The sequence below is a fragment of the Alternaria metachromatica genome (assembly GCF_023757995.1).
Source record: "Alternaria metachromatica strain BMP 0045 chromosome Unknown scaffold_1, whole genome shotgun sequence".
Lineage (NCBI taxonomy): Eukaryota > Fungi > Ascomycota > Dothideomycetes > Pleosporales > Pleosporaceae > Alternaria > Alternaria metachromatica.
In genome coordinates this window covers 713,721-726,160 of record NW_026055492.1, presented here as the reverse complement: position 1 = coordinate 726,160, position 12,440 = coordinate 713,721, and the positions used below count along the sequence as shown (strand labels likewise).

Here is a 12,440-nt window from a genome sequence, read left to right as displayed (position 1 = left end):
CCGTACTCCTGAGGCGTCTAGAACTCGCTCTCGTCACTTTTGTCTTCTGAATTGTTCCGCGGAATAATTAACCAAGGGTTTGTGTTGTTGGAATTGGGTATTCTTTCTTGCCGGTATCCGCAGTGTTGCATGCAGCTGGATCTGTTCATCATCCATTCTCAGCCTTACTCCTCATTTCTCACCTGACGTCTTCCCGACTCCGCTTTCCACCACCCACCCACCAACCAACCAACCATCTGGGCACGCTGCCGGCACATCAACACATCCACTTTCTACCACACGTCTCGGTCTTTCTCGACGCACTTCACATCTCCCCGGCCAAATGGATTGCATAGAGGCCATGGGTGCGCGACGTGCCATGTCGCTCATGTTCACCGTTCCGGAGCGCTTCGTCGGCTTCGCGCACATGGACCAGAAGACTTTCTTCGAACTCTCGGACTGGATCCTCGCAAACGTCGCATCAACGATTACTACCGACATAAGTGTGGAAGAGTCGCTGTTCATATTCTTGGATATCGTGGCACAGGGGAACAGCTTCAGTACCGTGGCGTATGGATGGGATCATGACCTAGAGCTTACTCAAGGGTACGTTGTCGAGCGAAAACTGTTTGCGCTGTATCGAGGTAGATACTAACTGTCGCGCGTAGCATATTCCTCAACGTCCTCAACGCCCTCACGGTCCTGCGCGAGAGTAGGGAGATTGCCGATTCATGCCCGCCCTTCACACAAACCCGTAAGCGATGGGAAGTCGCTCGGAGATGGAACCAGAAGCGGGCGCGTATGGGCACCGGCGGTGTCGTCCGCATCGGCTACGACGAAATGTTGCGCGACGGCCTCGAGGTTGACCAAGAGTGTCTGAAAGAGGCGCTGATGGCCATGAACAACTTCATCCACGAGAACGCCGACCACGACGAATCATGATGGCGCACAAGATTGGTAGTTTCCTGCATTTGTTCCGGTGTTGGTTTGGCGTTTGGGTAACGACTTGGTAACGCATTGCATCGGTTGGGAGGGTTGAGCTTGGTGTTGACAGTCTTCTTTCGTTCTCGTTTCGTATGTACATATGTACGCTCTTTTGCAGGTCGAATATGATCTCGACTGGCCGTTCGGTGCCGCTCAATTCGGCTTCCTAAGATATGTCGTTTGTCGTGACGTCTTTGATATCACCTGCTCAACCCAAGGCTACGGCTTCCACCGTGCCTTTGCCCAGCACACTCAGTCTCCCCCTCTTGATTCCCAATGCGTCTTCAATCCTCGCATCGGGCTCTCCCTTGCTTTGTCTCATCATCGCCAACGTTATGACACCAGCATCCACATACGTTCTTCCCTGGAACCCTCTTCTGCCAACGTCTCGCAACTCATCTTCTGCCTGGTCTGCTATCCGTTGTCTCGCCTCCAGTACCCGTAGTACGGGGTTATTGCGCGGGTCGGGGAACGCAGACTGCGGTGGCGATTGCATCATCGTATCGGAAGGTAGATTCGGCGAGGTATTGCGACGAGGGTCAAATTGCGAGGCAGACGAAGGCGAGAAATGAGGGTTCGGTTGAACAGCACCAAGACTGCTCAGGCGAGATGCAAAGGCAGGGTCGCGGGCATCTTGTAAAACAGCTAGACTAAAAATCAGTGTCGTGTCCCCATGTGCTGACAGCGTGTGAACACATACCCTCGGTCTTCTCTCCAGTAGCCTGCACCTCGGGATGGACAGTCGGTCCCTTTATAGGATCCTGTGCGGGTGCGGAAGGCGCGGGAGCCCGTGTTGTAGTATTCGTAGGGGCTCTGGTAGGGTATTTACGAGCAGCAGAGCCCGCCGCCTTTGCGCCTTTGGAAGCCGAAGAGCCCATTATCTCTGTTGGGAACACGTCGAGTGTGGGGTAGTTGCAGAATGTTGAGATGCGTGGTGATAACGGGGGGGCAGATAAGATGCACGTATGGGACTTTCTGAAGCTTGGACCACTCTGATGATGTAGTGGAGATCTCCCGCGTCATGAAAAGGGTTTACTACTTTGGGCGATGCTTGCGAAGGCTGCAACGAATCGTAATTTTATTTTAGAACACATCGTGACATGCTTAATCTACCAAGGGCTATTGTGGCCTATAGGAGCTTTTCGTCGGCACGGTAGTGTCCTGCGACCAGGAATGCCAACTCCAACGCCTGCTTCTCGTTCAACCTGGGATCGCAGTATGTGGTATAGTTCAGGCTTAGATCCTCGTCCACAAGTCCTTCACTTCCGCCAGTACATTCCGTAACTGCATCGCCGGTGAGTTCCAGGTGCATGCCACCGAGGAAGGACCCGTGCTGCTTGTGAATCTTGAGCGCTGATGAGAGCTCAGAGAAGATGCTGTTGAAAGAGCGGGTCTTGATGCCAGTAGGCGTGCTGCGCGTGTTGCTATCGACACATTAGTGGATGAAAGATTGCGTACCAAGACGACTTACCCGTGCATGGGATCGCACTGCCACACTACAACGTGTCCGCTGCTCTTGACAGCTTCAATGTGCGCTCCAAGCATCGACTCAACCTTGTCCGCACCATATCGCGTGATCAATGTAATCTTGCCAATCTCCTTGTTCGGGTTGACAATATCGAGTAGTTCTACGAGCTTGTCGTTCTTCATGGAAGGCCCAACCTTGATACCAATAGGGTTCTCAATACCGCGGAAGTACTCAACGTGGCCTCCGTCAATTTGACGAGTTCGGTCCCCGATCCAGATGAAATGAGCAGACGTGTTGTACCAGCCCTTGCCATCATTCGAGGCCTGGGAAGGCTTGTAGCCAGCAGGGTGCTTGAGTCTCCTTGTCAAGCTCTGCTCATACTCCAGAACGAGACCTTCGTGGCTGGTGAACAGGTCTACTGTCTGCAGCTGACCTGATGTGTCCGCCCCAATAGTCTTCATGAAGCGCAACGAGTCAGAGATGCTGTGGACGATTTTCGAGTACTTGGTTTGTAGTTCCTCATCCCGGACGTGACCCAGTTCCCAGTCCAGAGGGTTGTGCAGATCAGCAATACCACTTGCTAGCTGTCCACGGATATAGTTCAGTGTTGTCGCCGAATGGAAGTAGGCGCTGACCAGCCTCTCAGGGTCAACTCTTCGAGCGTCAGGGTCATATCCATTGAGGATGTCGCCGCGGAAGCTAGGGACTTCCTTGCCGTTCAGTATCTCAGTCGGGCTCGATCTGGGCTTAGCATACTGTCCGGCTATACGGCCAATGCGAATGACCGGCTTGTTTGAACCCCAAATCAGTACCAAACTCATCTGCAGCAGAAGCTTGATCTTTGCATCGATTGGGTTGTCCGCGCAGTAGGAGAACAACTCGGCGCAGTCGCCTCCTTGCAACAGGAACGACTTTCCAAGTGCAGCATCGCGGAGACTGGCCTTGAGTCGCGCGATCTCTGTTGGTGTAACGATTGGCGGCAGACTCGATAGCTTGGTCAGCGCAGAGGATACTGCTGCTTGATCTTCATATGTGACGACTTGCTTGATGGGCTTTGACCTCCAGGCTGTAATCGTTAGTACAGCAGCTTGCGCGTCCATGATCCTTCTTACAAGCTGGCGACCATTCTTGAGAGCCGGCATTTGTCTCAGCTTCTTGCTTCGGCCTTTCCGGCAGTTGTGTTGAGTTTGCGCTCATCGTCGACAAAGTTGGTTGTGATTGTGTTTGGCCACTGGTTGCTGCCATGAACTGGGAAACGTAGTCGGTTAATTTTGCGTGCCCTTCGTTGTCCATGGTGTGTTCTCTTTCAGTTGATGTGCCTAGGTACACTTCTTCACTAGTTCAGGGCTGTCTAGTTGCGACACGGAAGATCACCTTTGAGTCACTTGTTAATATGGCAGTTCGGCAAGGGTTCGCCTGCAAGGAGACGTGAGCAAAGGACGCAAACACATGACTCAAGGTACAAAATCTGCAACGAAAAGCGGACTGCGTGCGCAATACTCCATGACGTAACACAGCGAACTTACCGTGAGTATGCTAATAGGTGTGCAGTGACTATGTCGCCGCTTCTGTGTTGGTATTCGTGTGTAAGATCTATGTTCCTGCCTGATGCGAGGTTTTGTGCCAGAATGTAGGAGACAAAAGCGTGCATAACTCCAGAAATTCAACCAATGGCGGCCACTCTCTTTTCCCATTGGCCACATTTCCATAATCCTTAGCTACCCCACAACACTCAGCTCTCCAATCCACTGTCGTCATTGTCTCTCCATCTTCCGTCGTCTATACAAGCCCTCTATATTCCCTCTGCGCTCTGTCAGCTTTCAAAGCCACATCAATTTACTCGCGACATCCACAATGGCCGAGCCCCAGCCCTCCACCGTCCAAGAAGGCGCCGCCGACCCGCACGCACCCACGAGCACAGCCGATGACCGCAAAGCCGCCGCCGCCCTCTCCACACTCGACGCGCCCCAAGAAGGCGAGAATGGGCCGAAGAAAGAAGTCGATGGCAAGGCACTAGACAAGGCGATGAAGGGACTGAACGTAAAGGACAAGAAGGAGGGCGAGAAGAAGAATGTTAAGATCGAGGCAGCCGATGTTAACCTGCTGGTACGTTCACCTTGGAATAGATGCGCAAAGAGAGGGATGCGCAAACATACTGGAATCATTGGGCATAGACTGACAGTTGGACGCATAGGTCTCCGAACTTGAACTTACGAAGCCAAAGGCTACGGAGCTATTACGCGCCCACGATGGTAACGCGGTGAAAGCTATGACAGCGTTTGTCATGACGGCACCCTGAGCGATTATATGGAAAGGACAATCATGCAAACAAACAGAGCCGTCGCTATTGTTTGGGGCTGCACATACTGAGGCATCGAAGGGGTCCGGGTATGGGACGAAATCCGGCCAGGCACTCGCATCCTCCGGGCTTATGCCATCTGCTTGGACGATGTACAGCAACGGACAATCTACCCCCTGCCGCAACACTACTGGGCAATGCTAGATTGACGACTTTGGGAATAAGCGTTCAAGAACAGAAATAAATGGGATTATCACCGACAAGGCTTCCGTTGCATAAAAGACAAGACACTCACGAGAAGGTTTCGCATTTGCAGACAAAAGAGATAACTAGTTCTACTGGAATCTGAACCTCCTCTACAAAGACAGATTCTCCTTAGCGATGATACGCCAGAAGTCTACCACAAACTCTCCGCCCTCTTGCAACAGAAGAGCAAACGCTTCATGCTTTCCGATGGTCGACACTTCACAGGCTATGTATTCCACCACCAGCTTCCTGAGATCCTCGATGGATCCATCAGCCTTTCTATCCTCGCCATTATCATATGCATATCTGGCTAGTTCAACCACATCACCTACTCGTCGATCGTAGAGCTTGAACTTGAGGAGGGTTTGGTGGAGCTTGTGTAGAGCCAGACGTTTGAGAGGATCGATCAGACGCATGCAGGCGAAGGAATAGAGACGTGCGTGCGCTAAGAAGATAGGTGTGAAATCTTGTTCGGGCGCGGAGTTCTCTGTCGGCTCGAAGCGGTCAAGCATGATGGTCTTGGGTTCTTGTGACACGAGGTATTCGCGCTGGTGGAAGCGTTGGCGCAATCTACGAGTTACTTGGTTGAAGTCTGGATCCAAGACTTCCTCAACGCATAGAACTGCTTCCGGTTCTCCGTATTGTGAATTTTCCCAGTCATCTGGTGGTGATGGTGGTGGGACCTCACCATTGTAGGCAGCCCCATCCAAATCGTCTTTCTTCACTGCGCCCTTGTCCAGGGTCCAAGACGGTGCAGTGTAATCGTAACGATATGAGTACTCGACAAATCGAGCAAAGTCATCCGGCTCCATGTCCGCATATTCTACGGACCTTTCTTGCGACTGTACCATGCCATTGTTCACAAGTGCGTGAAAATGCCATGAGGTCGCGGCGACCGCTTTAGAGTGCACAACGAACGCTTTCTTCTCTTTGCCGATGTAGAAGGTGAACAGCTTCGATTGGATGAGACTATACGTTGTCAGTCACCACGCCAAGTGAACAGTATTACGTACTTACTCCTCGAAGGAACAGGACTCTGATGGATCACCCATCTTTGCAACTTCTGGAGAACTCTGAAGTGCCTAGCTACCTAGGTAGGTACGTAGCGGAGGCATTGTGCTATACACCTTTTGAGAGAATGCGCGCCCTCGCTGCGGGGTCGTACAGTGCATTCGCATACATGAGATATGCGCCTGGTGTAGTACAGCATGGTCTTCCTGCCTGTGGCGTCCAGACACGTCTTCTGAACATGCAGCTCTCTGCACTGTGCCGCAAACGTCAAACACATACCCCAATACTGTCACACACAGCAAACGAGAACAAAATCATGGTTTCGGTCAAGTACAAGATACCATGATGATCTTGTCTGAACTATAGTGTAATGTGATCATTACTTTAGGTTGTTCTTATCCTAAAGGTCGCGAAGCGGGTATGCTTGTAACGGCGCTTCGACAAACACGCCATAACTCCTGCCGCTGTAGGAATTGGAGGAAGCCGCATTATAATACAGAAATTCAGGAAGCGCACATAAAGATAGTGAACATGAGCAGCGCCTGTAGGGCTAGCACTTGACGGGCGATTCCAAGGTTACTGCAAACCTACAAGCGTAAGCGAGCTCTGGGGCAACCGCAACCGCGTCCCGTCCGTTGCTTTTCCCATCTCAAAACAGGGTTCCACCGCGCTGCGTCATCCGCGATCTTAGCAAGGTGATCGCGCGGGACGTTGCACATGGGGTTCCATGCTCGCCGCCGACGTTCTGGACGAATCGCGCGCTGCAAACCGCGATGATGTGCACCACGTACGTCACCGATCCGTGAATATGGTAGACGCTCTATACCTCACTACTTGTTGTTGATGCTGGATGTCACGCTGCGGAAGACGTTTAGTGCACGCCTGTAGGCTTATTAATTACTAGTCTACACTATTAATCTCCTTATTATTCTCTCTTAAATTAAAACTAAGATACGTCTTACTTAACTTAATACTTCTTTTTAGCCTTATACTATAAGCTTAGCAATAATTAGTACATTACTAAGAGTAGTAGTATTAGTAAGAACTCTCTTATAGAGTTATTTAAGAGCTTATAGCTTTTTATATATAAAGAGCTTAATATTAAAGTTAATAGAGATATTAGCGTAGATAAAAATAGTAGCTACTATATTTAGAGTAACTACCTTAAGTATATCTATTTAGGTATAATTAATAGCGTCTATATATATAGTAGTGTATTCTACTAGCTTCTATTTATAGAGGTTAGTAAGTATATATCTAATATATTTAAAACTACTAAAATATAATAATAGCGTATAAGTAGCTTATAGAGTAATTATTATTATTATTACTATCTTAAAGTATATAGATAGAGATAGAGAAAGAAGAAATAACGCATAAGTATAAAGTCTTTATACTCTTATCTTATTTAGGTATTAGTAGCATATAACTATAGTATACTTTAGTTATTAAGTTAAGATTTTTCTAAGTTTCTATAGTTAAGAAACACTAAAGCTAAGGCTTACTTTAGACACGTAATACTTGTTGTTGAAGTCAACGTCCGGCAGCCAGATACACTAACGGCCGTCTACCAACTATCCATCTATCCTGTTTCTCTGCTTGCGCTACTAGCGCATACAAGCCGTCAACACGGCGCCTCAAGTCCCCTCTCGTCGCGCTCTCGCTGGCATTGCGCTCATCTCTGTATTGTCGGCCGTCGAGAAGCAGCGCAAGAAGAAGGTGAAAGGCAAAGAAGACCAGCACGATTTCAATACGATCGAGGATATGTCTGGTGAACTACAGACGATACCTGCGCGCCATGGCGTCGCAACTTTTGTGCCCAGAGGCCGGACGATCAAGGTCATCAACACATACGGAAAGCAGGTAGTCAGTATGTGGGCGTTTAGTCTGGGACCTCCGCCTGACGATGGAGACGGCGAAGAGGGTGAAGGAAAGGAACTGGACGACGAACAACTCAAGAAGGAAGCAGAGCAGATGAAGAAGGCTGTTGAGGGAGAGGGAGAGAAAGCTACAGAGGCGACAAAAGGAGAAGATGACGAGGCGAAGGAGCCGAAGAAGGAGGCAGATGGTAACGACAATGGAAAAGAAACGCAATCTACAGAAGAAAAGGCCGACGACTCAAAGCAAGAAGCTGCTGAGGACCCTCCCGAGCAGGCTCCTGATACACCCAACAACGAGAAGACGACCGAAAGTACAGATTCATCGTCAAAGCAGCCCAACAAGCGCACATGGGCGTCATACCTTCCTTCTATCCCGTACCGCAGCAAAGGTGGAGCGAGCAAGCAAGAAGCGGAGCAGAAACCTAGCCCCGAGCAGGAGAAGAAGCAGAATGAGGAGAACACCAAGAAGTGGTCTTCATACTTGCCAACTGGAAAGAGCTTCTCGAGCTACGTACCGAATGTCGAAGTGCCAGACTCGAAATCCGTCGTGAGCGCGTTCAAGTCGAGCCATAACCGCGACCCGAACAAGAGCTATGCGGAGCAGTTGTACGATTTCTCGAAGACACCTGTGGGTGCTGGAACTATTGCCGGTAAGTCCACGAGCATAAGGCTACGTTTTAAGAATCCGTACTAACACCGTGTAGCTGCAACTGGATCAGGGTACGCATCCTCAGCTTACGCTGTATACTCCGCCTACGCTTCGACGAATCCCTCGAACTCTGAGCAGCCTCCCATGGAGTACCTTTCTCTTCCACACACGCGCGCTGCCTCGCACAAACTCGTACCCGAAGTCGATGACGAACTTCTGACCAACCTACGAAACCCGATCGTTACCCTCATCGAAGACACCTCGCCTGGTGCACACGATACACTGACGGCGGCGTGCGACGCGAACCAATACGCTGCTCTCGGTGTCGATAAACCAGCAGAGCATGGTAGCTGTGCCGAGAACCTCGTCCTCGCACTCAAGGAGATCAACGAAACGGCAGGACTGAAAGGCCCAAAAGCAGTTGGCGCAGACATCTCCGTCAATATCGCACCGACACCTCTCCATCTCTTCATGAACGCGCCTCTGCAATCAGAAGGTACATCTCACAGCGACGGCGCAGGCACAAAAGGCGTTACACTCAGCGTCGATGAGCCCAAGGGCAAGAAACGCTGCCACGTCCGCTTCCGCGCCGAGCGAGACGTAGTCATAGTGTTCAGCGCCTGCCCCATGGACGTGGGCAAGCAGAACGGTGGACGCTGCATGGCAGCCAACTTCATGGTCGAAGACGTCCAAGAAGGCGAAGATCTCGCCTCATCCGTCGCATCTGGCAAAGCGAAGAAAGCGCCGAAGAAGCTGAATCAGAAGGACAAGCCAGATGGCACGAAATCAAAGCCTAAAGAAGCGCAACAACCTAAGAAGGACGACACGGCGGAGAAGAAGGAAGCACCAAAGAAGCCAGAGTTGAAGAAAACGGAGTCGACTAAACAGGCACCTAAGAAAGATGGTGATGCGGCTGACAAGAAGAATGCTCCTCCGCAGAAGGACGAGAAGCCAGATGGTTCCACGACATCTGAGGAGCCGAAGGCGAAGAAGAAGCCTAAAAAGCTTCAGGTGCGGAGCCAGGGGGCTTAGACACTAACACAGTCCTCATGGAACTGGCTGCGATCAAGCGCAGGTCGTAGTTATTGCCGTGGTTCAATCTGCCGGTTTGGGCATTGAAATTAGGATTTTGTACAATAGCTTTGGGTACTTCTGCCTTGATTTACGTAAACAAGTAATGTCTATGATACTTCCTGACTTCGCGTGTATCTGTGGGGTCTGCTCGCCTTGTGGTGAAGTTTTGCGGCGTCGGAAACGAAAGGGAGTACATCCAAATTAGGAGCAAGCTCTTGTGTTGACGATACTTCTCTTTTCGAGAGGACCTGATTGGATGGGTGCATATGGAATTCGGAAGTTGTGAGTCCCTCGATCGCTTCGCGTCACCGCCCAAATTAGGAGCAGGGTAAATGAATAATCACTTTGCACCATAGCGAGCTGAAGGAAGTCACGAGGAAAAAAGATGAATTCGGGATACCGAGAAAACACATCAGCGAGGGTATGTATGCTACATCAATCGACTACCCACCCAGGCACTCACACACGCACCTCCACGCATCAGTCCATCAACAAGCTCTCATACCATCTCCCTTCCTCCGTAACACACCACTTTCTCAAGCTCAAGCTCAAGCCGTAGCCTCAGCCCCCCTCCCCCTAACATAAACCGTCTCCATCCCCCTCGGCACAGCCGTAGGCTCCGCAACCAGCTCCCTCTTCCCCCACGAAATATACGTGGGCGGCGAAGGCTTCGGCCACGAGATACTCTGCCAGGGAAACTCGAGCCCAATACTGTTCTGCGGCGCTGGCACTGCTTCTCGCTCTGCTACTACAGCGGGGGCAGGGGCGGCAGTAGGTTCAGGCGCGCGCTTCTTCTCTTTGCCCCAGATGACGGTGTAGGTTGGGGGGTTGAGGCCCACGCTGTTGGGTTGCGTGGGCGCGGGGTTCGCGGGGATTTCTACGGGGCCGTCGTCGTCTTCGTTGTCTGTGGGGAGGTCAGGTGAAGATGTGGGTAAGGCATCATCGTCTTCTTGACGCTTTTTGCCCCAGATTACGGTCACGGTGGGCGGGTTCAGGCCGATGCTGTTTGCTTGGGTTGGTTGGGAGGGAGGCGGAAAGTCATCTTCTGGGTAGTCTGGGTCTTCTGGGAAAGGCTCCTCGGGAAATGGCTCCTCCGGGAAGGGTTCTTCTGGGTCGAAGGGGTAGGGCTCTTCTTCCGAGGGAGGGGCTGTTGGTTCGGGCTCGTCGTAGTCCCAGGTTACGCTGTAGTTGGGTGGACCTACGGTGATGTCTGCTGAACGTGTGGAGGTGGAAGTAGAGGTCGGACTTGGGGTTGCGGAAGAGGGAGGAGGACTGGGCGTCGGTGTTGGAGTGGGTGTTGGAGTGGGGGATGGTGTTGGTGTAGGCGTAGGCTTGGGTGTATATGTAGGCTTAGGCGTTGTTGTAGCTACTGAAGATGACTTTGATGATGACTTGGAGGTAGACTTTGACGTGCTCTTTGAAGTGCTCTTTGAAGTGCTCTTCTTCGTGGTAGTCTTTGTCATCATAGTCTTACTCGTCTTAGATTTCTTGGTAGTCGTCGAAGTAGGCTTTGCGTTTCTCTTATTCAAATCCCAGCTCACGCTGAACTTAGGCGGAGAGAGGCTGATGATAGCGCTCTTGGTTGTTGAGGGGACTGGAGCTGGGGAAGGTGTTGGCTTAGCAGTTGTCGACGACTTTAGTGTCGAAGTTGGCTTCTTAGTAGACGTCATAGTGGACTTTGCGGTGGACTTCATCGTCGTTGGCTTCGGTGGCCATGGGTTCCATGGAGGGTAGCCGGGTTTCTTGGTAGAGGAAATCTTGCTGGATGAGGCAGACTTAGTAGAAGAAGACGCTGGAGGTTTATAACTCGTGACAGAAGCGGAGCTAGTCATACTGGAGTTCGACCAGATAGGGGGAAGAGTTACGATGGAGGAGTACTTCGAAGTTGGCTTTGGCGGCGGCGTTGGTTCCGGTGTAGGTGTCGGTTCTGGCGTAGGCATTGACGACGCACCTGGACCATCTCCGTCCCAGGTGATACTGTAAGATGGTTTCCCGATGCTGAACTGATCGCTAGGCTTAGGTGGAGGGTATCCAGGCTCCTCAGGCTCTTCGGGCTTAGGGGTTGGCTCGGGCCCATCAGTGGCCCAGCTCACCCAGAAGGATGGTTTGCCGATGCTAAACTGATCCGTCGGCTTAGAAGGAGGAGGGTAGTCGGGTTCTTGGGGAGCAGGTGTGGGCGCAGGTCCGCTCGTCTCCCAGCTGATCCAGCCGGACGGTGTACCAATACTGAATTGATCAGTAGGCTTGGCTGGAGGCGGGTACTCAGGTTCTTCTGGAGCATCTGTGGGAGCTGGGCCGGTGGTTTCCCAGCTGATCCAGCCCGATGGTGTTCCAAGGCTAATCTCATCAGTTGGCTTGGATGGGACAACAGGCTCTTGTGGCTCTTCGGTGGGTTCTGAGTTGCCAGTGTCCCAAGAGACACTCTGTTTGGGTGGAAGAACGCCAATCTGGCGATGTTGTAAGCCAGCAGGTGCTGCGCGAATGCTATAAGAAGGTTAGTGACAGCTTGCCAGTTTAGTAGACATGACTAACCTAATGGCAAGGCCTAGCAGTGCCAGCACAGTGTTCCTTGCAGGAGCCATGTTCAATCAGCAGAGTCTCACGAAGGATTGATTGACAGGTTACAAGGACGTCTCAGCATCAACTCAATCTTCGCGAATGTACGGCAGAGTTATAGACTTCGCTCGGCTCACCATTCTGGCCGGCCTGACCGCACAAGCGACGATACTGTCTGTAAATGAAAGATACGAGCCTAGACACCATCGTGCCGTACGGAACATCGCTTGCACGTGTGCGATAATCCAGACATTGCATTAGCGATGCTTGATAGTTGTGGTTCCGGGCTCTAGG

General features: G+C 51.4%; 7 protein-coding genes across 7 annotated transcripts; 3 read left to right on the top strand and 4 right to left on the bottom strand.

The window, feature by feature from the left end:
- Positions 1–322: 322 nt before the first annotated feature.
- On the top strand, positions 323–921 carry J4E83_000243 (uncharacterized protein; the record flags this gene model as incomplete). Its single annotated transcript, XM_049327206.1, has 2 exons — positions 323–585; positions 648–921. The coding sequence occupies 2 exons, from the start codon at positions 323–325 to the stop codon at positions 919–921; spliced, it is 537 nt and encodes a 178-aa protein (XP_049193351.1).
- A 250-nt stretch (positions 922–1,171) lies between these two features.
- Positions 1,172–1,841, bottom strand: J4E83_000242 (uncharacterized protein; the record flags this gene model as incomplete). The annotated part of the gene is made up of 2 exons (XM_049327205.1): positions 1,172–1,608; positions 1,664–1,841. 2 exons carry the CDS (start codon positions 1,839–1,841, stop codon positions 1,172–1,174), a joined length of 615 nt encoding a protein of 204 aa, XP_049193350.1.
- Positions 1,842–2,092: 251 nt separating this feature from the next.
- Positions 2,093–3,724, bottom strand: ARO8 (Aromatic/aminoadipate aminotransferase 1; the record flags this gene model as incomplete). Its single annotated transcript, XM_049327204.1, has 3 exons — positions 2,093–2,387; positions 2,435–3,497; positions 3,544–3,724. The coding sequence occupies 3 exons, from the start codon at positions 3,722–3,724 to the stop codon at positions 2,093–2,095; spliced, it is 1,539 nt and encodes a 512-aa protein (XP_049193349.1).
- Positions 3,725–4,285: 561 nt separating this feature from the next.
- On the top strand, positions 4,286–4,730 carry J4E83_000240 (uncharacterized protein; the record flags this gene model as incomplete). Its single annotated transcript, XM_049327203.1, has 2 exons — positions 4,286–4,537; positions 4,626–4,730. 2 exons carry the CDS (start codon positions 4,286–4,288, stop codon positions 4,728–4,730), a joined length of 357 nt encoding a protein of 118 aa, XP_049193348.1.
- A 356-nt stretch (positions 4,731–5,086) lies between these two features.
- On the bottom strand, positions 5,087–6,028 carry J4E83_000239 (uncharacterized protein; the record flags this gene model as incomplete). Its single annotated transcript, XM_049327202.1, has 2 exons — positions 5,087–5,945; positions 5,994–6,028. 2 exons carry the CDS (start codon positions 6,026–6,028, stop codon positions 5,087–5,089), a joined length of 894 nt encoding a protein of 297 aa, XP_049193347.1.
- A 686-nt stretch (positions 6,029–6,714) lies between these two features.
- J4E83_000238 (uncharacterized protein) lies at positions 6,715–9,548 on the top strand (the record flags this gene model as incomplete). The annotated part of the gene is made up of 3 exons (XM_049327201.1): positions 6,715–6,774; positions 7,599–8,517; positions 8,572–9,548. 3 exons carry the CDS (start codon positions 6,715–6,717, stop codon positions 9,546–9,548), a joined length of 1,956 nt encoding a protein of 651 aa, XP_049193346.1.
- Positions 9,549–10,138: 590 nt separating this feature from the next.
- On the bottom strand, positions 10,139–12,172 carry J4E83_000237 (uncharacterized protein; the record flags this gene model as incomplete). Its single annotated transcript, XM_049327200.1, has 2 exons — positions 10,139–12,074; positions 12,123–12,172. 2 exons carry the CDS (start codon positions 12,170–12,172, stop codon positions 10,139–10,141), a joined length of 1,986 nt encoding a protein of 661 aa, XP_049193345.1.
- Positions 12,173–12,440: the final 268 nt, after the last annotated feature.